We start from the raw sequence: 25,632 nt of genomic DNA, 5'->3' as shown, positions 1-25,632 counted from the left end.
TATTATGCGGTTACATTTTAACAAGTCAAGTTAAAGACTATTCCATCAATACAGCAAAAGCACCCTGTTATTGACTCCCACCAGGTCCATCTTCCCAATCTAGAACAACATGGGGCACACAGGCCCTATCTGAGGTACATTTAGAGCCTCTCATGAAAACAATCAGATTCAATCAGCTCCTCATAGGCTGTCAACTCCCATGATCGTACTTGAGGCCCTACCAACAATATTGTAGACCACCGCAGTGTTTTTGCCTGGCCTTTTTACCCTCACATTCCAAGATGCCCCAAAAAAGGGCAGACCCGTACAATATTCTTTACCAACCTCCTTATGCAACTCCCCTCCCATCACCCCCTCTCCACCCAAACAATCAATCACTTTCATAAGAACCATAAGGCAGGAGTTGGCTATTTGGCCTGTTCAGCCTGCTATGACATTCAACAAGGTCATGGCTGATCATAAGCCATTCCTCCTCCAACGCCCGTGATCGCACCATTTACCTGAGCAGAAGCGAATAACCCTATGCAGGCACTTGCTGCAAAGCCTTCAATGTGATAATAAGGCCCGAGGTCCTAAATCCTCTGCCCCCAGAGATGTCCTCCCCATTTGTACATGGATACTTGGTACTCCGCAGCGAGGGGCCAAAAACTGGAAGCAACTGAATTGCTACGTCTACAACTTTTAAATTTGCATAATTGCCAAAAAATACATTTGTGAACCAGAACTTAAGCAGACCATTTTATTTGCAAAATAATACTGTAGCTATAAAGTTTAATGTTGTAAGTTAAGTACTTGTAGGATATTTTGAAAGAGAGACTACAGACAAACTTTCCAATTGCATTTTCACAAATTTAGCACAAATTGCCCACAATTTTCCAACTGTTAGAATTCCTGCTTTGCACTGGCAGAAAGCAGACTCCCCACCAAGACCACAACATCTGGAAAATTACACTTCATCAGAAATATCATTGGCACCTCACATATAATTAAGCTGGTTTTGAATGAAGCCGTCTGGTGAGAACAGGATAAATGTTTTAATTTCTTCATTCATGGGATGTGGGCATCATAGAATTGACAGTGCAGAAAGAGGCCATTTGGCCCATCAAGTCTTCACTGGCCCTTGGAAAGAGCTCCTTACTTAGCCCACACCTCCACCCTAACCCCATAATCCAGTAACCCAATCGGTGGCTTGGCCAGCATTTATTACCCAATCCTAACTGCCCTTGAGACGGTAGCAACCTGAAAATGGCATAGCATCATTTACAGGCTTGTCTGTGCTGGCATTCTGGTCACCACCTGCTGCCATCTTGGATACATTTGAGTGGTTGCAGCATCTGCCTGTTTTGCCTGGGAAGCCATTTGAAATGATGTGCAGAGGATCGTGATTGTAATTCTGGTATAATGGGCACGGAGTATGTAATGACTTAGACCAGGTCTTTGAGATTGGCCAATTGGAATAAGAGTTCCCTGATTAGTGGGCCAATCAGGGAACCTCTTCTTTGTATATAACAGGGAGTGTCATATCCTCTGCACTCCCAGTGTAGACAGCAAGCTGAATGCACATGGGTGTACTGCTGTTGGTTTTGTTAATTAAAACAGAATTGTGTAAATAATCTGTATTTTGGTGGTGTTGATTGAGGGAAGAATTCTGACCACGTGATCTTTGATGTTTACCTGACATCATTGAAGAAATGGTTAGGGGCTATGTCCATTATCCCATTCAAATTACTGCATCTCTGAAAATTGCAGTAAAGAGTCGATCTTGGTACAAGCTCAAATGCCAGCTATGAAGTATTGTCAACTGTGCCAAGCTGAAAGGTAGCCATGATGTGGAGATGCCGGCGTTGGACTGGGGTGAGCACAGTAAGAAGTCTTACAACACCAGGTTAAAGTCCAACAGGTTTGTTTCAAACACGAGCTTTCGGAGCACGGCTCCTTCTGAAGAAGGAGCCGTGCTCCGAAAGCTCGTGTTTGAAACAAGCTGAAAGGTAACATTGCTTCTCAATAAAACCAGGTAGAGAACGGGGGCAGCTGCTAATGCTTCAAAGACAGCCCAGTGGATTTTTGTCCAGTAATAGAGGTAAGAACGGGGTCAGAAATGACAAAGTTTAGAATCTTTTGCACTAATTTCAAATCTGCAGTGCTTTCCAACCCTGTGCTGTTTGCTTGTGGCCTTTTCACTGATTGGCAAAGCCTTGGGTCATAAATCTGCATATGCCTCTTCTGAGATCATCACTGCCAGCCACTGTGAGCCCTGGGGATAATTTGAATTTCCTCCATTCCCCCCTCACCATTTTCATATGCTGATGTGGGTTTTGGAAGAACTAGGGGGGAAAGTGCCTTGATGGATAGTTCAAACCTGAATAGTCAAATCCAGCCTGACAGTAAGAGTTAAATGTTTTAGCAACTTCAAATGTCACTATTAGATGCTGAATTCTAATGTAGATATATTTTAATAGCAGTGATTCAAAATCGGGCTCTATCCTGAAAAAGTAGCCATGATGTGGAGATGCCGGCGTTGGACTGGGGTGAGCACAGTAAGAAGTCTTACAACTGTGCTGTACTGTTCTATGTTCTATGTTCTAACACCAGGTTAAAGTCCAACAGGTTTGTTTCAAACACGAGCTTTCGGAGCACTGCTCCTTCCTCAGGTGAATGGCGAGGTATGTTCCAGAAACATTTATATAGACAAAGTCAGAGATGCTGGACAATGCTTGGAATGTGAGCATTTGCAGGTAATCAAATCATTACAGATCCAGGGAGAGGGATAATCACAGGTTAAAGAGGTGTGAATTGTCTCAAGCCAGAACAGTTGGTGGGATTTTGCAAGTCCAGGCCAGATGGTGGGGGGTGGATGTAATGCGACATGAATCCAAGATCCCTGTTGAGGCCGCACTCATGCGTGCGGAACTTAGCTATAAGGTTTTGCTCGGCAATTCTGCGTTGTCGCGTGTCCTGAAGACCGCCTTGGAGAACGCTTACCGGATATCAGAGGCTGAATGCCCTTGACTGCTGAAGTGTTCCCTGACTGGAAGGGAACATTCCTGCCTGGTGATTGTTGCGCGATGCCCGTTCATTCGTTGTCGCAGTGTCTGCATGGTCTCGCCAATGTATCACGCTTCAGGACATCCTTTCCTGCAGCGTAAGAGGTAGACTACATTGGTCGAGTCGCACGAATATGTGCCGGGTACCTGGTGGGTGGTGTTACCATGTGTAATGGTGGTATCCAAGTCGATGATCTGGCATGTCTTGCAGAGATTGCCTTGGCAGGGTTGTGTGGTGTCGTGGTCGCTGTTCTGAAGGCTGTGTAATTTGCTGCAAACAATGGTTTGTTTGAGGTTGTGCGGTTGTTTGAAGGCCAGTAGTGGGGGTGTGGGGATGACCGTGTAGTCGTTTCATCGTGTAGTCGTTTCAGTGATTCGGCACTCTACACTAGCATCCCCCATGACGACGGCATGTATCTGGTGTATAACATCGGTTGCAGGTCCTGTGTGGTGAGGAAGTCTTGTTCAAACTTGTGCATGAAGATGTTGGCATATTGAGGTGCTAATTTGGTCCCCATGGCTGTTCCATGCATCTGGATGAAGAATTTGTTGTCGAAGGTGAAGACGTTGTGATCTAGAATGAAGCGGATGAGTTGCAGAATTGCGTCTGGAGATTGGCAGTTGTCGGTGTTGAGGACTGAGGCTGTTGCAGCAATGTCGTCGTCATGGGGGATGCTGGTGTAGAGTGCCGAGACATCCATTGTAATGAGGAATGTTCCTGGTTCAACTGGTCCATGGGTGCTGAGTTTCTGTAGGAAGTCCGTCGTGTCGCGACAGAAGTTGGATGTATCTCGTACGATGGGTTTCAAGATGCCCTCGATGTGGCCAGAGAGGTTCTCACACAGGGTCCCATTGCCTAACAACCTCACGATGCTCCACTTCTCCAGCTTTCACCCGAAACACATTAAAGACATCAATGACATTTTTTTCCTTTGGACCCACAGCGAAGAATCACTGAAATGACTACACGATGAGATCAATAAATTCCATCCCACCATCAGACTCACCATGGACTATTCTCCAAATTCTGTTGCATTCTTGGACACACTCATCTCCATCAAGGACGGTCACCTCAGCACTTCACTTTACCGCAAGCCCACAGACAACCTCACGATGCTCCACTTCTCCAGCTTTCACCCGAAACACATTAAAGAAGCCATCCCCTATGGACAAGCCTTCCGTATACACAGGATCTGCTCAGACGAGGAGGAGCGTAACAGCCACCTACAGATGCTGAAAGATGCTCTCGTACGAACCTGATATGGCGCTCGACTCATCGATCGACAGTTCCAACGCGCCACAGCAAAAAACCGCACCGACCTCCTCAGAAGACAAACACGGGACACCACTGACAGGGTACCCTTCGTCGTCCAGTACTTTCCTGGGGAGGAGAAACTACGACATCATCTTCGCAGCCTTCAACACATCATCAATGAAGATGAACATCTTGCCAAGGTCAGCCCCACACCCCCACTACTGGCCTTCAAACAACTGCGCAACCTCAAACAAACCATTGTTTGCAGCAAATTTCGGATGCTGCGCTCCGAAAGCGCGTGTTTGAAACAAACCTGTTGGACTTTAACCTGGTGTTGTAAGACTTCTTACTGAAAAAGTAGGGAGGGAGGGAGGTGGTGGTGTAGTGTATTTGTCACTGGACTAATAATCTAGAGAGCCAGAATCACGCTCTGTGGACCTGGGTTCGAATCCCACCAGGGCAGATGGTGGAATTTGAATTCTATTCGGGCAGCACGATAGCGCAAGTGGATAGCACTGTGGCTTCACAGCGGTCCCAGGTTCGATTCTCCGCTGGGTCACTGTCTGTCCGGAGTCTGCACGTTCTCCCTGTGTCTGTTTGGGTTTCCTCCGGGTGCTCCGGTTTCCTCCCACAGTCCAAAGACGTGCAGGTAAAGTGGATTGGCCATGCTAAATTGCCCTTAGTGTCCAAAAAGGTTCGGAGGGGTTATTGGGTTACGGGGATAGAATGGAAGTGAGGGCTTAAGCGGGTCGGTGCAGACTCAATGGGCCGAATGGCCTCCTTCTGCACTGTATGTTCTATATTTGCCATTACATTGACGAGCATTGTTTAACATACATATGAACATACAAGAAATAGAGCAGAAGTCGGCCACTCGAGCCTCCACTGCCTTCTGAGGTAGAGTTCCAAAATCGCACAACCCTCAGAGAACAAAATTCTCTTCATTTCTGTCCTGAAAGGGTGACTCCGATTTTAAAACAGTGCCCCATACTTCTGGACTAATGCACAAGAAGAAACATCCTTTCCAGAGCCACCTTGTCAAAACTGTTCGGCAACTTATATACTCCAATCAAGTTACCCCTCGCTGTTCAAAACTCCTGTGGAAAAAGCCCAGTATTGGCCTCATAACACAACCCGCTCATTCCAGGTATTAATCCAGTAAACCTCCTTTGAACTGTCTTCAACCCATTTACATCCTTCCTGAAATAAGGAGAACAAAACTGCACATAGTATTTGAGATGTGGTCTCACCAATTCCCTGTGTAACAAGTATAACAGCCTTACTATTATGTTCAATTCCTCTCGTAAGAAAGGATGTAATCCATTAATTTTTTAATCATTTGCTGCACCTGCAATCTAGCTTTCTGTGACTCATGCACTAGAACACCTAGATCCCTCTGTACTTTGAAATTCTGTTGTTCTCCATTTAAGTAATTGCTTTTTTATTCTTTCCCCCCCCCCCCCCAAAGTCAACAACTACATTTTCCCACATTATACTCCACCTGCTAGGTATTTGCTCACTCACTCAACTGATCTATATCCATCCACAAATGTCATCTTCATGACATACTTTCCTACTTATCTGTGTGTCATCTGCAAATGTAGATACCATGTCTTCGCTCCCCTCATTTAAGTAATTGAAACCCCAGCACAAACTCCTGCAGGTCTCCTTTCATTCCATCCTGCCAATCAGAAAAATTATAATTTGTGCACTCTCTCTGTTTTCTACCAGCCAGCCAATCTCCTATTCATGCTAATATGTTACCCCGTGCACCATGAGCTTTTATTTTCGTCCAATAACCTTATGAAATTCCATCTGAAAATCCAAGCACAGTATACCTACAAGCTACCCTTTATTCACTGTGTTAAGATGCATTCGAGAACTTTTCCCACAGTACATCTGCACTGTTACAACATTCCAACCATTGTATTTAAGAAGGAGTAAGCATATGACATAAAATATGAGTAAACTTGTATGCAAAGATTACAATGCATGGCTTAATTTTTTCAGATAGCAGGGTCTTAACCCCTGCCAACCAGAGGGTCAGAGGGGAAGCTCCAATAGGCCCGCAGCCATTTTACACACTTTGAAGGAGATCACGTCTTCGAGAGCTGCCAGCCAATCAAGTTAGACAACAGCTCTCCAGCCCATTCAGGCACATCGCTGTAGTGGCTGGAAGAGGAACTGCAGCATATGCCTGGGACTAGGTGCAGGGAGCTGGTGTGAAGGTAAGTGGCAGGGGTCTCAGGGAGGGGATGGCAGGGGATGACTGGTGGGGGAGGGGGTGTGGAATGGAAGCACCTACCCTCCTCCAAACCTTCCCACCCACAAATGAGAATTTCCCATTCTCTGTCATCGGGGACCCGCCAGCATGTATATTGAGGTTGGGTGGGAAAAGGCCATTAAAAGTGGTCACTTAAGGGCCTTACTTGCGGCAATGGTGGGCTTTTCATCCAAGACCCTTCCCGCTCCATTCAAAATCTTGTCATGATCCTGGCATGTGGGATCCCAGAGGGAATCTCGGCCACACAATTTTGCGCTCCCCCCTACCTGAAAGCCCACCAGAAAGGAGGTAAAATTCAGGCTGTTGTTTCTCAGATTCCCGACTGGTTCTTGTTGCTAAATTATCAGAATATTTCCCTACTCCTAAAAGAGATGAAGCTGCCTGCAGGGAAGGACAAATACTGGTGTTGCATTCAGGAATTGAACCCAAGGGAAATGTCAGTTATCTAACCATCATTATTAGCCTTTCTGTTAAACTGATACCCAGCAAATGATGGATGGGTTTCTTTTGTTTTCTAAATTTAACAACCATTAAAAATCAAAAGGAAATACTTATTCTGGGAGTAACTTGCTAATAATACAAAAACAGCACACAGTTCCCACAGTAAGCTATTCTTTCGAGATTTCCTATAAGGATCACACTATTATGTTGTCTGTGGAGCTCTGTTTATCATAACAGCATGTCATTGCTGTTGTTAATCACACAAACTTGACGGCAGACAGTTTTCTGTTGTTCGACAAAATTAAAACCATTTTGAATGGATTCAGTATCAGGATACTCATGACATATTGCACAAAAATCTAATTGTTGTGTGAATGCTTATCATTTATACCCACGGCGAACCCACTTTGTCCATCATCGTCTATACTATAAGCAAATGTTCAGTCGTTTCAAAAAAATAAGGGCTTGACTTCATTGTGTGGACTTCTTTTGTGTGTCATTTCTTTGTTTAATTGCAAGCATAAAATGTGTAACAAAAGGAGTTTTATATGTTTGATCCTCATGTTTTTCTAGCAAAGGGCAAATAGTGATCATTGAATGAGGTGCACTACTTCTTGTGTTTGCAAGTTTCAGGGGAACTCCTTTATCAATTTACAATCCTAACTTTATATTGTACCTGACTGGCTTCTTGTGGGGGCATCATTACTGGCAGGCTCCTTTGTCGACTATGCTTCCAGGTATTTTGATGCCTCTGTTCTGTCTCCAGCTTGTCCCTTTCCTTTTCCACCATTCTCATGCCTTCCCTCAGTCTCTCCAGATTTTGTTGATACTCTTTCCACTGGCTCTCCAGCTCTTCCCGTTCCCGCCACATCTGCTCTGCCCTCTGTTGACATTCCTGCTCGCGTTGCTGCAGTCTGTTCTCTTGCGCTTCCTGTTCCCGCTGCCTGCGTTCGCATTCTAGCTCCCAGTGCTGCTGCTCATGGTGCAGCTGATTCTGAAGTTTGCGCACGTTTGCCAGCTCTTCCCTTTGTTTCTCCATATTGCGCTGTTTCTCTTGCTCGAGAAGTAGGTTTCCTCGGGGGCCTTGTATGTGAGCTAATCGCTCACGCTCCTGCAAGACCAGTCGTTGCACTTCTATGTAACTGTCCTGTATGGTCACTGCAGCCTGAAACAAAAGTGAAAGGTCAACCACTGTACACAAATTGTGGAAATCAGCTTTGTGCAGTCCTATATAAATGTGGGTATATTTTGTCATTCAGTAGAACAGAACATGAGTAGTGCTGAAAAAAATACTTTTTAAAACTTATTTAAGGGATGTGGTTTGTAGCTTGGCAGTTAACGGTCAGTCACCTGGCGCATTCTCCATGGCAACGCCTCTACCAATCAGAGTCTACTTGCCAACCAATTAATAATAATAATAATCTGTATTAGTGTCACATGTAGGCTTACATTAACACCGTAATCAAGAAAAACCCCTAGTTGCCACACTCCGGCACCGCCTATTCGGGGACACAGAGGGAGAATTCAGAATGTCCAATTCGCCTAACAAGCACATCTTTCATGAGTTTCATCTCATAAAGTATAAACTGTTGGTTTCTGCTGACATTGGTATTCTTACAAAATGTCCTGATGAGTGCAAAAAGAAAAGCTTTGACGTGTCTCTTTTTACAGCAAGTGGATATATTTCCTGATTGGGGCTCTTGGCATACAAACATTTAACGTACGCATCCCTTTGTACTTTGATTCAGGCATTAACTCACCAGTTGAGGAAATACTGAAATGAGAGGAATTTAGTTCAAGTGCATGAAATGTTTAGAAAGGAATAGCACCTGCTGGAAATTAAACATGTGGAATTCAAACTGGGTTTGAGGCTGTTTTAAGATACCCCTTGGATTCCAATCAAGGTGGAACATTTACAAAAAATTGGCAACATAGCACTATTGCCCAGAATGCATTAAAATAGAGGCCAAACTGGGTAGGCTTGGAAGAACACAAATTAAATAAGAGTTTTCAGTAACAATCTGAAAGCTTTCATGATTACTTTTCTGCCGTCAATCCACAAGGTTGGAGTCAATATTGAGTGAATTCATATCTCCTCACCAGGACGTTGTCCAATTTTGTGCTCAGCCACAATGCATGGGAGCACCTTTGGGTTGGGCACTGAATGGACAGACTGTCAAAGGTGTGCCCACTCAAAAGGAAGACAAGTGTTCTATGGCACTACTTGCTTCTTGCCTCATATTTTCAATGAGATGTGGGCATCAAACAAGCACTCTGCTTCAGCTTGCTGTTCAGAAGCAAAATTGGCCGGCTAGAGCATAGTCAGCAAAGAGTAACTAAAGCTACCACCGGTCATCTAGAGAGTGCGTCTGGGAAATTGATCATGGAAAACAAGGAAATGGCAGCAATCTTAAACAGTACTTTGTATCTGTCTTCACTGTATAAGACTTTAAATCATGCCTAAGTGCAGAAGGAGGGCATTTGGCCCATCAAGTCTACACCGACCCACTGAGTATTCTACCCAAGCCCACTCCCGTGCCCTATCCCCATAGCCCCTTCTTACCTGCACATCCCTAAGGGGCAATTTAGCATGGCCAGTCCACTTAACCTGCACATCTCTGGATTGTGGGAGGAAACTGGTGCAACCAGAGGAAACTGACAAAGACACGTGTAGAACATGAAAACTCAACTTAGAAAACTTCCCAAAGATACTTGAAAATCAAGAGGTGAACAGAAGGGAGGGAGTTAAATCAATCACAAGGGAAAACGAATAGACCTAAAGATTAACAAGTCCCCCAGAACACATGGCTTGTATTCTAGGACCTTAAAAGAAGTGGCTACAATGATAGTTGATGCATTGGTTATAATCATCCAAAATTCCTTAGAAGGAACCTAGTGGATTGGAAAATAGCTAATGTAACATTGTATTCACGAAAGTAGGGAGACAGAAAGCAGAAACAACAGGCTAGTTTGTAACATTCGTCAGAATGAAATTGCTAGAATCCATTATTAAACAGAATACTTAGAAAAACATAATGTGATCAGATAGAGTCAGCATAACTTTGTGAAAGGAAAATTGCTATCAGAGCTTTTGAGGAAGCAACAGGGAAGGTAGATAAGGGGAACCTACAGATGTGCACTGCCAAGGTGCCCTGGCCTGGTTGCACGCCCAGCTGACGGGCTCTGTCAGCATGCCATGTTGGCACTGCCAATGTGCTAAGCTGAGATTTTCTGTGTGCTGGTGATCGGGCCTGGGTGCTCTGCGCAGGTGATGGCCCGGGGGGGGGGGGGGGGGGGGGGGGGGGGGGAAGACCCTCCCAGAATGTGTTGAAGCTTGGGGGACGTTGCGGTCATGACAGGGGCCTCGGTGACTTAAAAATGGTGCCCTGATCTCTAAGTTATACTGAGGAGTTCCAGTGAACAGAGCTCCTTTGTGTAGAAAACGGTGTTATGTGCGGCCTTGGCTGTGCATTCCCCACTGAGGACCCTTATTTAACGCGGGTGGCATTGTATAATCATGGGCGGGATCCCGGTGACCGGGCCCGCTACCCGACACTGGCACACGATTCTCCGCTGGTGCCGGCATGGTTGGAATGGCAGACAATAGGAATGAATGGGTCTTTATTGGGTTGTAAGCTGTGGGTAGTATATTAATCATCTGGATGATGGGACTGAATGTATGGGACACAATAGATATGGAAGTAAATTGTCAAGAGGAAGGAGACAGTCTGCAAAGGGATCTAGACAGGTTAAGTGAGTGGGCAGAAAAATTGGCAGATGGAGTATGATGTGCGAAAATGTGAATCTGTAATAATGAGAATAATCTTTATTGTCACAAGTAGGCTTACATTAACACAGCAATGAAGTTACTGTGAAAACCTCTAGTCGCCACATTCCGGCACCTGTTCGGGGACACAGAGGGACAATTCAGAATGTCCAAATTACCTAATAACACGCCTTTCGGGACTGTGGGAGGAAACCCGAGCACCCGGAGGAAACCAGTGCAGACACAGGGAGAACGTGCAGACTCCGCACAGATAGTGACCCAAGCCGGGAATCGAACCTGGGACCCTGTGGCTGTGAAGCAACAGTGCTAACCACTGTGCTACCGTGCCGACCATTTTGGCAGGAAGAATAGAAAAGCAGTAATAATAATAATCTTTATTATTGCCACAAGTAAGGGCAGCACAGTGGCGCAGAGGGTTAGCCCTGCTGTCTCACGGCGCCGAGGTCCCAGGTTCGATCCCTGCTCTGGATCACAGTCCATGTGGAGTTTGCACATTCTGCCCGTGTTTGCGTGGGTTTCGACCCCACAACCCAAAGATGTGCAGGCCAGGTGGATTGGCCACTCTAAATTGCCCCTGAATTGGAAAACATTAAATGGGTACACTAAATTTATAATAAAATTTAAAAAAAAAATTATTGCCACAAGTACTCTTACATTAACACTGCAATGAAGTTACTGTGAAAATCCCCTAGTCACCACACTATAGTGCCTGTTCAGGTACACTGAGGGAGAATTCAGAATGTCCAAATTACCTAAAAGCACATCTTTTGGGACTTGCGGGAGGAAACCGGAGCACCCAGAGGAAAAGCACGCAGACACGGGGAGAATGTGCAGACTCCACACAGACAGTGGCCCAAGCCGGGAATCGAACTGGGACCCTGGTGCTGTGAGGCAATAGTGCTAACCATTGTGCTACCGTTCTACCCTATTATTTAAATGGAGAGAGATTGCAGAACTAGGTGATGCAAAGAGATCAGGGTGCCCTGGTACAAAACGTTAGTAGGCAGGTGCTGCCAATGATTAGGATGGCAAACCAAATGTTGGTGTTTATTGCAAGGGGAATGGAAAATAGAAATAGGGATGTTTTACTGCAGCTGTAGAGAGGCTTGGTGAGACCACGGGTGGGATTCTTCGGAAACCGGCGGGGCGGGCAACTCCTGCTCGAAGGAGTGGCGTGAACCACTCCGGCGTCGGGCCGTCCCGAATCCTCCGCACCTTCATGAGCTCAGCCCGCTGGTGTGGTTTGCGCAACTCGCGCTGAAGGGCCTCCGCCGGCCGGCGCTTGTTGGCGCATGTGAGGGAGCACCAGTGTATGCTGGTGTCATCCCAGCGCAAACGCAGGGGGGGGGGGTTCAGCTCCTCGCCGACCATCACGGACTGTTAGACCAGCTGGCGCAGAGGAATATAATGCCCCCACAGCACAGGCCCGCCCGCGGATCGGTGGGCTCCGATTGCGGGCCAGGCTACCATGGGGGCACCCCTTGGGGCCAGATCTCCCCCCCCCCCCCCCCCCCCCCCCCCCCCCCCCCCCGAGGACCCCGTAGGCCACCCTGGAGCCAGGTCCCGCCAGTAAATACCTGTCGTAACATACGCCGGCGGGACAGGTGAAAACGGGCAGCCACTCGGCCCATCGCAGGCCGGAGAATCGCCGGGGGGCTGCTGTCAGCAGCTGCCGACCGGTGCGGCGCGATTCCCGCCCTCGCCAAATCTCCGGAGCCGGAGAATTCGGCAGCCGACGGGAGTGGGATTCACGCCCCCCCCCCCCCCCCACCCCCCCCCCCCCCCCCCCCCCCCCCCCCGGTGGTTCTCCAACTAGGCGGGCGGTCGGAGAATCCCGCAGCACATCTGGAATACAGTGTACAGTCTTGGTCTTAATTTGAAAGAATATATAATGTTGTTTGAAGCAGCTCAGTGAAGGTTCACGCAACTCACTCCTGGGGTGAAGGGCTTATCCTTTGAAGAAAGATTAAAGGTTATATAGAATTCATAGAATTTACAGTGCAGAAGGAGGCCATTCAGCCCATCGAGTCTGCACTGGCTCTTGGAAAGAGCACCCTACCCAAGTCCACACCTCCATCCTATCCCCATAACCCCACCTAACACTAAGGGCCATTTTGGACATTAAGGACAATTTAGCATGGCCAATCCACCTAACCTGCACATCTTTGGACTGTGGGAGGAAACCGGATCACCCGGAGGAAACCCACGCACACACAGGGAGAACATGCAGACTCCGCACAGACAGTGACCCAAGCCAGGAATCGAACCTGGGACCCTGGAGCTGTGAAGCAAGAGTGCTAACCACAATGCTACCGTGCTGTTATAGGTTTGGACTATATCAACTGGAGTTTAGAAGAGCGAAAGGTGATCTTTTTGAAACATATAAGGTCCTGAGGGGACATAATCATGTGGCTACCAAGAGGATATTTGTTCTTGTGTGGGTGATTTGAACTAAGGGATACAGTTTAAGAATAGGAGATCCCCCTTTAAGACTGAGATGAGATTTTTTTTTTCTCTCAGAGCATCGTCAGTCTGTGGAGGCTGCGTCACTGAATTTATTCAAAGCTGAGTCAGTCAGATTTCTGATGGACAAGGGAGTGAAGGGTTATGCGTGGTTACAGGACAGCGGAACTAAGACCACAACCAGATCAGCCGTGTTCTTATTGATTGCTAGAGCAGACTCAAAGGGCCGAATAGCCTACTCCTGCCTCTAAGCCCTATATTCCGATGTAATGAGGTCTGTTTCATGGTGGGGAGAGGTGGGTGCCGTGGATTTGTTTGGGGGCAAGGGTAAGAACAAGCCAGCAGGAGACCAGAGGGTTTTGAGAAGCACCCTTGCTCCTGGAGCCTGTTAGGGATCTCTGCCAGACTCTTCTTGTTTAATTTCTGACTCTGTGGTCAAGTCAGCAAAATCCTGACTTTGACTGCTCTCAATCTTTCATCCATAGCTCTACCTTTGCCAAATACACCAAATCCCAGATTTACCAAATTTAATTTCACAATAGGCCATGGCATAGTTTGCGCTCAGAAATTGTTGCTCCAGTACCATTATAGCTAGGCGTACACTCGCACCAATAAAACTCTGGCCCTGAATTAGCTTAATCTAATTTATTTGTATCCTACTTTATCAATATAATAGTGCACAAGATTACTTGTTTTTCAGCTGACGTATGTTGTGCACAATGCATTTTAATCTCCAAATACATGCTACCTGGAAGTCTTATTATACTGTAGGTGTGCCTTGATCTTTAAACTCACAAAATAAATGGGTAACACATTGGGTTTGAACTAATGTAAATTAGAAAGATTAAATATTTTGAATGGGATATTGGGGAAAAAAAACTTGTGTGAAATAATTTTCAATCTATCAAAAAGGCTTACAAACTTTCAAATCCAAGGAACCGTTTCCACATGATTGCCACTAATTCGGCATACATTCTTTGAAAGGCAATAAGATCAGGTACTGAGCAAAACAGAAAGGTCACACAAATCTAATATAAGTTGCTCTTCTGAGGTTGGGCCTGACAAGATGTGGTGAGGGTAATTTCTCAATTGCATTGACCCTGAACTTTGTAAGAGGAGAGAATGCTTGATTAACATCAGTGTATGAAAGCGTCTCCTGCACACGTTAGTGAGCACTCATGGATAACATTTTTAAAATTAAGAAAATCTGTTCTGGATCTGGCAGCCAACCTAACAAACAGCTCTGAGAAAAATATAATTAGTCTTTTAATGCTATGGCTATCTGTAACTGGGGTTAAGATTCATTGCCAACATGATTGTAATTGAGCTCAGCATTGTACAAACCTGTGATGTTTTTAACCGAGCAATTTATTGTAATAATTTGATACAAAACATAGGGCAATGTCCTCACATATACACAAACACGGTGATAATGGTTTGGGTTCATAGGTATCCAATTTAAAAATAAAGCAGCTTTTTGCGTAACAGGAATTATGTCATGGAGCCCCCATTACCGTTTCAAAATTGGTGGCGTGTGGTTAGTACTGACGCCTTACAGCGCCTGGTTCAATTCCGGCCTTGGGTGACTGTCTGTGCGGAGGTTGCATGTTCTCCCCGTGTCTGCGTGGGTTTCCTCCCACAGTCCAAGGATTTGCAGGTGAGGTGGATTGGCCATGATCAATGTGTGGGATCACAGGGATAGGGTGGGGAATCTCTTTGTGGAGTGGTCTTTTAAAGGGTTGGTGCAAATCCGATGGGCCAAATGGCCTACTTGTGCACTGTAGGCATTTTATGAATATCCGCTGGTGACCTGGAGCACTATAGCAATAGCTTCTAGCAGTGAAGGACAATCACTTCAAAACACACAAATCTGATCACAGACAAAACTAACTCACCTGCAAACTGTAGAGAAGCTGAGTAATATTTTGAACACTGTGAACAATCTATAACAAGAAAATAAAATCAAGTTAGAAACAACATTTCAAAATGGTAATGCCTGGTCTTTATTTGGAGGGCAGAGTCTTCAACCATTCCAGCCTGTTCCGATATTTTTCTAGATCATGGCTGACACGTACCATTTACTTAACTTTTTCTTCATATCCTTCAATACTCTGGACTAACAAAATTTATCTTCTCAAGTCTTGAAAATTTCAATTGGACCAACACATGGTTTTTGGGGAAATGTGTACCAGCTGTCCACTACCATTTATGTGTTAATAATGCTGACAGGTTCAACCAGCGTCATTCTAATTTTGATATTATGCTCCCATGTTTTGAATTCCCTCATCACAGTGTTAGGAAATAGAGATAGTCAAGTAAGGTGCATTTGTGTTTGTGAGTGTTAAGAATAAGATTTGGATTTGAGTTTAATTTATATTTTTATTTGTGGGTTAAACCTGGATCTAGTTTCACTTAGAGTGGGGTCTGGAACTGTTCATATACCTGCACTTATAATTAGGTTTTATGATGCTGGAAGCAATTTAGGAAAGTTAAATAAACAAAGTAGAGAAAAAAAACTGCTGTTGCCTAGCAACAGGAGTCCAGAGAGGCAAACCCACAAAGTCAGAACAGCAGTGTTTAATTCAGTTGATGATTATACTCTAAGGTGAAAGGAGAAAATTTAAACCTCTCTCTAACTGGACATGCGAGCAGATTGCGGAGATGATTTACATGGACTGTGTACTTACTGTGAGCATTAGAGTTTCAGATAGATTTTGTAACTTGTGTTACCTTTACGCATCTGTATATATCTGTGTTATAACCTGCCTGCTCACCATTGGCTGGGGACTAATGACAATCCCACAATCCTTTGGGAGTATGAGCTTCCCCAATGAGGGGGGGGGGGGCAGAGAAATTATTAGCAGACTCCCTGCATAAATAGAGCTGGCCAGTTTGGAACCAGCAGAGAGAGAGAGGAGTGAGCAGCAAGGGAAGTTGCTGTGTATATATATCCTGAAAACTGGTGATGGATTCTTCGTGGCCCTCACAAAACTGGCGACGAGGGTTAAAGTGAATAACTGTCTACACTGCTGAAGCCACCTCCCTGGATTTTTGTTGGATACAGGTTGGAAGTTGTTTTCTATTACACCATGCCTCCGTATGGACGTTTGGATGTTCTTGATGCTGCGCTGGAAAGCTGGAACCAGTACGCACAACGGTGCGTTACTATTTCTGCAAACAACATCACTGAAAACGAGCGGCAGGTGGTCATATTGCTCACCGCCTGCTGCCCGCATACATTTGGGCTGATTAGGGGCCTTACGTACCCAGCTGTGCCGGACGCCAAAACGTTTGATGAACTTGTGAACTTAGTGGGGCAACATTTTAACCCATCCACGATAGTCCAACGTTACCAGTTTAATACCGCTGAGAGGACCCCAGGAGAATCCCTTGCCGACTTTCTATCCGGGCTACGCAGGATTGCAGAGTACTGTGACTATGGTGAGACCTTGTCAGAAATGTTATGCGACCGTTTGGTTTGCGGTATTAACAACGCGGCCACCCAGAGAAAGTTGTTAGCCGAGCCAACATTGACTTTTCAACAGGCCATTCAAATAGTATTGTCCCGAGAGAGCGCAGAACGAGGAGTGCTGGAGCTACAGGGAATAGAGGTGCATGCCTTGGAGCGCAACCCCTTCCATCCGAAAGCGTCGCCCTGTACCCCTGCGGTACCTTGGGTGAGGCGATGTCCGGATCGACGCCAGTGGCCGTTGGACATTCCTCCCCGAAGGGAGCCTTCTCCAGAACCAATGGATGAGGAGCCATGTCCGTGTCAGACTTGGAGGCGCCGACCCCGTCGCGGACGCCGGTCCTGGGGGCGCCAGAGGCGCCGTCATTCCGACCGAAACTGGGGCCAGCCCCGTACCTTTCATTTGGATGAACCTGTGGCGACTACTCTCGAGGACGTGGAAATGGAGGATGACTGACTGCAGCTGCATTGTGTGGCAGCTCCCCGTGTGGCCCCCATTAAGGTGACAGTACGGGTCAATGGTCACCCGCTTGAGATGGAGTTGGACACTGGACACTCGCCCAGAGGACATTCGACCGCATCAAACAGGGTATACAGACCCTGACATTAACCAACACACAGGCCAGGTTGGCCACCTACATGGGGGAACCATTGGACATTGCAGGAACTACGATGACCCCTGTTGTTTATGGATGCCAGGAGGGGCGTTTCCCACTTGTCGTGGTGCGCGGCCATGGGCCCAGCCTGTTGGGTCAGGACTGGTTGCGCCATTTACAGTTGCAGTGGCAGCACATCCCCAAACAGTTTCTGGAGGGTTGACTGAGGTGCGAGGACGGTACCCAGATGTATTCCAGCCAGGTTTGGGGAAAATAAAAGTGGCTGTAGCCCATATCCAAGTCGAACCAGAAGTCACGCCGCATTTTTCCGGGCACGCCCGGTGCCTTACGCCTTGCTCGAGATGGTAGAAGAGGAGCTCACTCGACTGGTAACTTTGGGTATCATCAATCCCGTCCGTTTCGCTGACTGGACAGCACCAATTGTACCTGTAATGAAGCCAGATGCCACAGTTCGCTTGTGCGGCGACTATAAACTTACAGTGAATACGGCTTCCCGACTCGACCGATACCCAATGCCTCGCATAGCTTGCTTAAACTGTTCCCCAAATGTTTGAGATATGTTGCCTTTCCTGGATAGCTTGAGGTGGACAAGGCACTTTTCAGTTCTGAAAGTGGCGCAATGCATAGCATTGACCTGATCTGGATAGCCATTGTCTTGCAGGACAGCTTTGGCCATAAGTCCGTAAGATGTAGGAGCAGAAGTAGGCCACTTTGCCCATCAAGTCTGCTCAGCCATGGGGCAGCACGGTGACCTAGTGGTTAGCACAACCACCTCACGGCGCTGAGGTCCCAGGTTCGATCCCGGCTCTGGGTCACTGTCTGTGTGGAGTTTGCACATTCTCCCCGTGTCTGCGTGGGTTTCGCCCCCACAACCCAAAAATGTGCAGAGTAGGTGGATTGGCCACGCTAAATTGCCCCTTGATTGGAAAAAATAATTGGGTAATCTAAATTTTAAAAAAAAGTCTGCTCCGCCATTCAATGCGATTATAGCTGGCCCGATAGTCCTCAACTTCAATTTCCTGCCTTATTCCTGAAACCCTCGATTGCCTTGCTGATTCATAATCTGTCGATTTCAGCGTTGAACATACTTAACGACGCAGCTCCAATAGCTCTCCGTAGCAAAGAATTCCATAAATTTTCTACCAACTGAGGGAAGAAATTTCTCCTCATCTCTGTATTAAATGGATGATCCCTTACTCTGAGATTACATCCTCTCGTCCTCTGGGCGGCACGGTAGCACAGTAGCTAGCACTGTTGCTTCACAGCTCCAGGGTCCCAGGTTCAATACTCTGCTTGGGTCATTGTCTGTGCGGAGCCTGCACGTCCTCCCCATGTCTGCATGGGTTTCCTTCAGGTGCTCCGGTCTCCTCCCACAGTCCAAAGATGTGCAGCTTAGGTGGATTGGCCATGATAAATTTAGGTTAGGTGGAGTTACAGGGATAGGGTGCAGGTGTGGGCTTGGGAGGAACCGGTGCAGACTCGATGGGCCGAATGTCTTCCTTCTGCACTGTAAATTCTATGATTCCATGGTTCGAGACTAGCTCACAAGTGAAACATCCTCTCCGCATCTACCCTGTCAAGCCCCCTGTGAATCCTGCATGATTCTCTTTTTCTGCCTTGAGTTTGCAAGGTTAGAAAATGGCAAGGGCTCGACTTACAAGATTGCTGGTAAGGCCAATTTTAAAGTACTGAGAGCTATACTATTCCAAATGCATATATTGATTGGTGAATGTTTGCTTGTGGTAAACCGCAGTGGAGAAACTATTAGTGGATTTCTAAATCGACCCCTCAAGGAAATGGAGCATGTTACACTGCTCCATCTCAAAAGTGAATTTCATTGTGGGATAAAATGCATTAAGATGCATAAGGAAATCCTTATATGTAACTGCAAATTCAAAGATTGCGAGCATATCATCTCCATATCAGGAATCTGCATGGGGGTTCATCTACGATCTGCCTGCCAAACAATTTCGCAACCCCGCATATTAAAGTCTGTGCCGGTGTGATGCACGTATAGATGTATGTAAGCAGGACATTCTAACGATTGGCATCACGAATGACACAAAGCTCGGTGGGAAAGTATGTTGTGAGGAAGATGCAAAGAGGTATCAAGGGGATTTGGGCAGACTTAATGAGTGGACAGGAACATGGCAGATGGAATATAATGTGGAAAAAAGTGAGGTAAACCACTTTGGTAGGAGGAATAGGTGTGCAGAGTATTTCTTAAATGGTGAGAGTTTAAAAAGTGTAGATGTACAAAGGTACTAAAGGTGTCCTTTAGGTGACTTCAATAAGTCACTGAAAGCTAACATGCAGGTCTGACAAGATATTAAGGCGGCAAATAGTATTTTAGCTTTTATCGCAAGCGGATTTGAGTACAGGAGTAGTAAAGTCCTGCTTCAATTGTACAGAACTTTGGTTAGACCACACCTGGAGTACTGTAGGACTGTGTGCAATTTGATCCCTATACCTCAGCAAACATATTATTGACACAGAGGGAGGGCAACAAATGTTCACCAGGCTTGTCCCTGGCATGGTGGGACTGCCCTACGAATAGAGATTGGGGAAATTGGGCCTGTATTCTCTAGTGTTTCGAAGAATGAGTGGTGATTTCAGTGAAACCTATGAAATACTTAAAAAGATAGATGCCTGTGCTGTGTGAGTGTGCAGCCTGTGCTGTGTGAGTATGCAGTCTGTACTGTGTGAGTATGCAGTCTGTGCTGTGTGAGTATGCAGTCTGTGCTGTGTGAGTATGCAGTCTGTGCTGTGTGAACGTTCAGTCTTTGCAGTGTGAGTATGCAGTCTGTGCTGTGTGAGTGTGCAGTCTGTGCTGTGTGAGTGTGCAGTCTGTGCTGTGTGAGTATGCAGTCTATGCTGTGTGAGTATCAGCCTGTGCTGTGTGAACGTTCAGTCTTTGCAGTGTGAGTATGCAGTCTGTGCTGTGTGAGTATGCAGTCTGTGCTGTGTGAGTGTTCAGTCTGTGCTGTGTGAGTGTTCAGTCTGTGCTGTGTGAGTATGTAGCCTGTGCTGTGTGAGTGTTCAGTCGGTGCTGTGTGAGTATGCAGTCTGTGCTGTGAGTGTTCAGTCTGTGCTGTGTATGTAGTCTGTGCTGTGTGAGTGTTCAGTCTGTGCTGTGTGTGTTCAGTCTGTGCTGTGTGTGTTCAGTCTGTGCTGTGTGAGTGTTCAGTCTGTGCTGTGTGAGTATGTAGCCTGTGCTGTGTGAGTGTTCAGTCTGTGCTGTGTGAGTGTTCAGTCTGTGCTGTGTGAGTATGTAGCCTGTGCTGTGTGAGTATGTAGCCAGTGCTGTGTGAGTATGTAGCCAGTGCTGTGTGAGTGTGCAGTCTGTGCTGTGTGAGTGTGCAGTCTGTGCTGTGTGAGTGTGCAGCCTGTGCTGTGTGAGTATGCAGACTGTGCTGTGTGAGTATGTAGCCTGTGCTGTGTGAGTATGTAGCCAGTGCTGTGTGAGTATGTAGCCAGTGCTGTGTGAGTGTGCAGTCTGTGCTGTGTGAGTGTGCAGTCTGTGCTGTGTGAGTGTTCAGTCTGTGCTGTGTGAGTGTTCAGTCTGTGCTGTGTGAGTATGTAGCCTGTGCTGTGTGAGTGTTCAGTCTGTGCTGTGTGAGTGTGCAGTCTGTGCTGTGTGAGTGTGCAGTCTGTGCTGTGTGAGTATGTAGCCAGTGCTGTGTGAGTATGTAGCCAGTGCTGTGTGAGTGTGCAGTCTGTGCTGTGTGAGTGTGCAGTCTGTGCTGTGTGAGTGTGCAGTCTGTGCTGTGTGAGTGTTCAGTCTGTGCTGTGTGAGTGTTCAGTCTGTGCTGTGTGAGTATGTAGCCTGTGCTGTGTGAGTATGTAGCCAGTGCTGTGTGAGTATGTAGCCAGTGCTGTGTGAGTGTGCAGTCTGTGCTGTGTGAGTGTTCAGTCTGTGCTGTGTGAGTGTTCAGTCTGTGCTGTGTGAGTGTGTAGCCTGTGCTGTGTGAGTGTGTAGCCTGTGCTGTGTGAGTATGTAGCCAGTGCTGTGTGAGTATGTAGCCAGTGCTGTGTGAGTATGCAGACTGTGCTGTGTGAGTATGCAGACTGTGCTGTGTGAGTATGCAGACTGTGCTGTGTGAGTATGCAGACTGTGCTGTGTGAGTATGCAGTCTGTGCTGTGTGAGTGTGTAGCCAGTGCTGTGTGAGTATGCAGTCTGTGCTGTGTGAGTATGCAGACTGTGCTGTGTGAGTATGTCGCCAGTGCTGTGTCAGTATGCAGTCTGTGCTGTGTGAGTATGCAGTCTGTGCTGTGAGTATGCAGTCTGTGCTATGTGAGTATGCAGTCTGTGCTGTGTGAGTATGCAGTCTGTGCTGTGTGAGTATGCAGTCTGTGCTGTGTGAGTATGCAGTCTGTGCTGTGTGAATGTACAATCTGTGCTGTGTGAGTATGCAGCCTGTGCTGTGTGAGTATGTAGCCAGTGCTGTGAGTATGCAGTCTGTGCTGTGACAGTATGCAGTCTGTGCTGTGTGAGTATGCAGTCTGTGCTGTGTGAGTATGCAGTCTGTGCTGTGTGAGTGTTCAGTCTGTGCTGTGTGAGTGTTCAGTCTGTGCTGTGTGAGTGTTCAGTCTGTGCTGTGTGAGTATGCAGTCTGTGCTGTGAGTATGCAGTCTGTGCTGTGTGAGTATGCAGTCTGTGCTGTGTGAATGTACAATCTGTGCTGTGAGAGTATGCAGACTGTGCTGTGTGAGTATGTCGCCAGTGCTGTGTGAGTGTGCAGTCTGTGCTGTGTGAGTATGCAGTCTGTGCTGTGAGTATGCAGTCTGTGCTGTGACAGTATGCAGTCTGTGCTGTGTGAGTATGCAGTCTGTGCTGTGTGAGTATGCAGTCTGTGCTGTGTGAGTGTTCAGTCTGTGCTGTGTGAGTGTTCAGTCTGTGCTGTGTGAGTATGCAGTCTGTGCTGTGAGTATGCAGTCTGTGCTGTGTGAGTGTTCAGTCTGTGCTGTGTGAGTGTTCAGTCTGTGCTGTGTGAGTATGCAGCCTGTGCTGTGTGAGTATGCAGTCTGTGCTGTGTGAATGTACAATCTGTGCTGTGAGAGTATGCAGACTGTGCTGTGTGAGTATGTAGCCAGTGCTGTGTGAGTGTGCAGTCTGTGCTGTGTGAGTATGCAGTCTGTGCTGTGAGTATGCAGTCTGTGCTGTGACAGTATGCAGTCTGTGCTGTGTGAGTATGCAGTCTGTGCTGTGTGAGTATGCAGTCTGTGCTGTGTGAGTGTTCAGTCTGTGCTGTGTGAGTGTTCAGTCTGTGCTGTGTGAGTGTTCAGTCTGTGCTGTGTGAGTATGTAGCCTGTGCTGTGTGAGTATGCAGCCTGTGCGAGTGTGCAGTCTGTGCTGTGTGAGTGTTCAGTCTGTGCTGTGTGAGTGTTCAGTCTGTGCTGTGTGAGTATGCAGCCTGTGCTGTGTGAGTATGCAGTCTGTGCTGTGTGAATGTACAATCTGTGCTGTGTGAGTATGCAGTCTGTGCTGTGTGAGTATGCAGACTGTGCTGTGTGAGTATGTAGCCAGTGCTGTGTGAGTATGCAGTCTGTGCTGTGTGAGTATGCAGTCTGTGCTGTGTGAATGTACAATCTGTGCTGTGTGAGTATGCAGCCTGTGCTGTGTGAGTATGTAGCCAGTGCTGTGTGAGTATGTAGCCAGTGCTGTGTGAGTATGCAGTCTGTGCTGTGTGAGTATGCAGTCTGTGCTGTGTGAGCATGTAGCCAGTGCTGTGTGAGCATGTAGCCAGTGCTGTGTGAGTATGCAGTCTGTGCTGTGTGACTATGTAGCCTGTGCTGTGAGTATGTAGCCAGTGTTGTGTGAGTATGTAGCCAGTGCTGTGTGAGTATGCAGTCTGTGCTGTGTTTGTATGTAGTCTGTGCTGTGTTTGTATGCAGTCTGTGCTGTGTTTGTATGCAGTCTGTGCTGTGTGAGTATGCAGTCTGTGCTGTGTGAGTGTTCAGTCTGTGCTGTGTGAGTGTTCAGTCTGTGCTGTGTGAGTGTTCAGTCTGTGCTGTGTGAGTGTTCAGTCTGTGCTGTGTGAGTGTGCAGTCTGTGCTGTGTGAGTGTGCAGTCTGTGCTGTGTGAGTGTTCAGTCTGTGCTGTGTGAGTATGTAGCCAGTGCTGTGTGAGTATGCAGCCTGTGCTGTGTGAATGTACAGTCTGTGCTGTGTGAATGTACAGTCTGTGCTGTGTGAGTATGCAGTCTGTGCTGTGTGAGTATGCAGTCTGTGCTGTGTGAGTATGTAGCCAGTGCTGTGTGAGTATGCAGTCTGTGCTGTGTGAGTATGCAGACTGTGCTGTGTGAGTATGCAGACTGTGCTGTGTGAGTATGTAGCCAGTGCTGTGTGAGTATGTAGCCAGTGCTGTGTGAGTATGCAGTCTGTGCTGTGTGAGTATGCAGTCTGTGCTGTGTGAGTATGCAGTCTGTGCTGTGTGAGTATGCAGTCTGTGCTGTGTGAGTATGCAGTCTGTGCTGTGTGACTATGTAGCCTGTGCTGTGAGTATGTAGCCAGTGCTGTGTGAGTATGTAGCCAGTGCTGTGTGAGTATGCAGTCTGTGCTGTGCGAATGTACAGTCTGTGCTGTGTGAGTGTGCAGTCTGTGCTGTGTGAGTATGTAGCCAGTGCTGTGTGAGTGTTCAGTCTGTGCTGTGTGAGTGTGCAGTCTGTGCTGTGTGAGTGTGCAGTCTGTGCTGTGTGAGTGTGCAGTCTGTGCTGTGTGAGTGTGCAGTCTGTGCTGTGTGAGTGTGCAGTCTGTGCTGTGTGAGTGTTCAGTCTGTGCTGTGTGAGTGTTCAGTCTGTGCTGTGTGAGTATGCAGTCTGCTGTGTGAGTGTTCAGTCAGTGCTGTGTGAGTATGTAGCCAGTGCTGTGTGAGTATGCAGTCTGCTGTGTGAGTATGTAGCCAGTGCTGTGTGAGTGTGCAGTCTGTGCTGTGTGAGTATGCAGCCTGTGCTGTGTCAGTGTGCAGTCTGTGCTGTGTGAGTATGCAGTCTGTGCTGTGTGAGTGTTCAGTCTGTGCTGTGTGAGTATGTAGCCAGTGCAGTGTGAGTGTGCAGTCTGTGCTGTGTGAGTGTGCAGTCTGTGCTGTGTGAGTGTGCAGTCTGTGCTGTGTGAGTGTGCAGTCTGTGCTGTGTGAGTGTGCAGTCTGTGCTGTGTGAGTATGCAGTCTGTGCTGTGTGAGTATGCAGTCTGTGCTGTGTGAGTGTGCAGTCTGTGCTGTGTGAGTGTGCAGTCTGTGCTGTGTGAGTGTGCAGTCTGTGCTGTGTGAGTGTGCAGTCTGTGCTGTGTGAGTGTGCAGTCTGTGCTGTGTGAGTATGCAGTCTGTGCTGTGTGAGTGTGCAGTCTGTGCTGTGTGAGTGTGCAGTCTGTGCTGTGTGAGTATGCAGTCTGTGCTGTGTGAGTGTGCAGTCTGTGCTGTGTGAGTGTGCAGTCTGTGCTGTGTGAGTATGCAGTCTGTGCTGTGTGATTTTGCACTCTGTGCTGTGTGAGTATGCAGTCTGTGCTGTGTGAGTGTTCAGTCTGTGCTGTGTGAGTGTTCAGTCTGTGCTGTGTGAGTGTTCAGTCTGTGCTGTGTGAGTATGCAGCCTGTGCTGTGTCAGTGTGCAGTCTGTGCTGTGTGAGTGAGCAGTCTGTGCTGTGTGATTTTGCAGTCTGTGCTGTGTGACTGTGTAGCCTGTGCTGTGAGTATGCAGCCTGTGCTGTGTCAGTATGCAGTCTGTGCTGTGTCAGTATGCAGTCTGTGTTGTGAGGATGCAGTCTGTGCTGTGTCAGTATGCAGTCTGTGCTATGTGATTTTGCAGTCTGTGCTGTGTAAGTATGCAGCCTGTGCTGTGAGTGTGCAGTCTGCGCTGTGTGAGTGTGCAGTCTGCGCTGTGTGAGTATGCAGTCTGTGCTGTGTGAGTGTGCAGTCTGTGCTGTGTGAGTGTTCAGTCTGTGCTGTGTGAGTATGCAGTCTGTGCTGTGTGATTTTGCACTCTGTGCTGTGTGAGTATGCAGTCTGTGCTGTGTGAGTGTTCAGTCTGTGCTGTGTGAGTGTTCAGTCTGTGCTGTGTGAGTGTTCAGTCTGTGCTGTGTGAGTATGTAGCCAGTGCTGTGTGAGTATGCAGCCTGTGCTGTGTGAATGTACAGTCTGTGCTGTGTGAATGTACAGTCTGTGCTGTGTGAGTATGCAGTCTGTGCTGTGTGAGTATGCAGTCTGTGCTGTGTGAGTATGTAGCCAGTGCTGTGTGAGTATGCAGTCTGTGCTGTGTGAGTATGCAGACTGTGCTGTGT

At 47.2% G+C, this 25,632-nt stretch overlaps 1 protein-coding gene across 2 annotated transcripts in view; it reads right to left on the bottom strand.

Annotated features, from left to right (window-relative positions):
• arhgef28a (Rho guanine nucleotide exchange factor (GEF) 28a) overlaps nt 1-25,632 on the bottom strand; it is a 571,388-nt gene that overhangs the window by 91,510 nt on the left and 454,246 nt on the right. For both annotated transcript variants that reach the window (XM_038805467.1, XM_038805468.1), the window contains 2 exons: nt 15,170-15,217; nt 7,701-8,189 (listed from right to left, as the gene is read on the bottom strand). In XM_038805467.1, coding sequence (XP_038661395.1) covers nt 7,701-8,189; nt 15,170-15,217 — 537 coding nt within the window. The remainder of the gene's footprint in view (nt 1-7,700; nt 8,190-15,169; nt 15,218-25,632) is intronic.

This window comes from Scyliorhinus canicula, chromosome 8, assembly GCF_902713615.1.
Source record: "Scyliorhinus canicula chromosome 8, sScyCan1.1, whole genome shotgun sequence".
Taxonomy (NCBI): Eukaryota; Metazoa; Chordata; class Chondrichthyes; order Carcharhiniformes; family Scyliorhinidae; genus Scyliorhinus; species Scyliorhinus canicula.
This window is presented reverse-complemented; position numbering and strand designations above follow the sequence as displayed.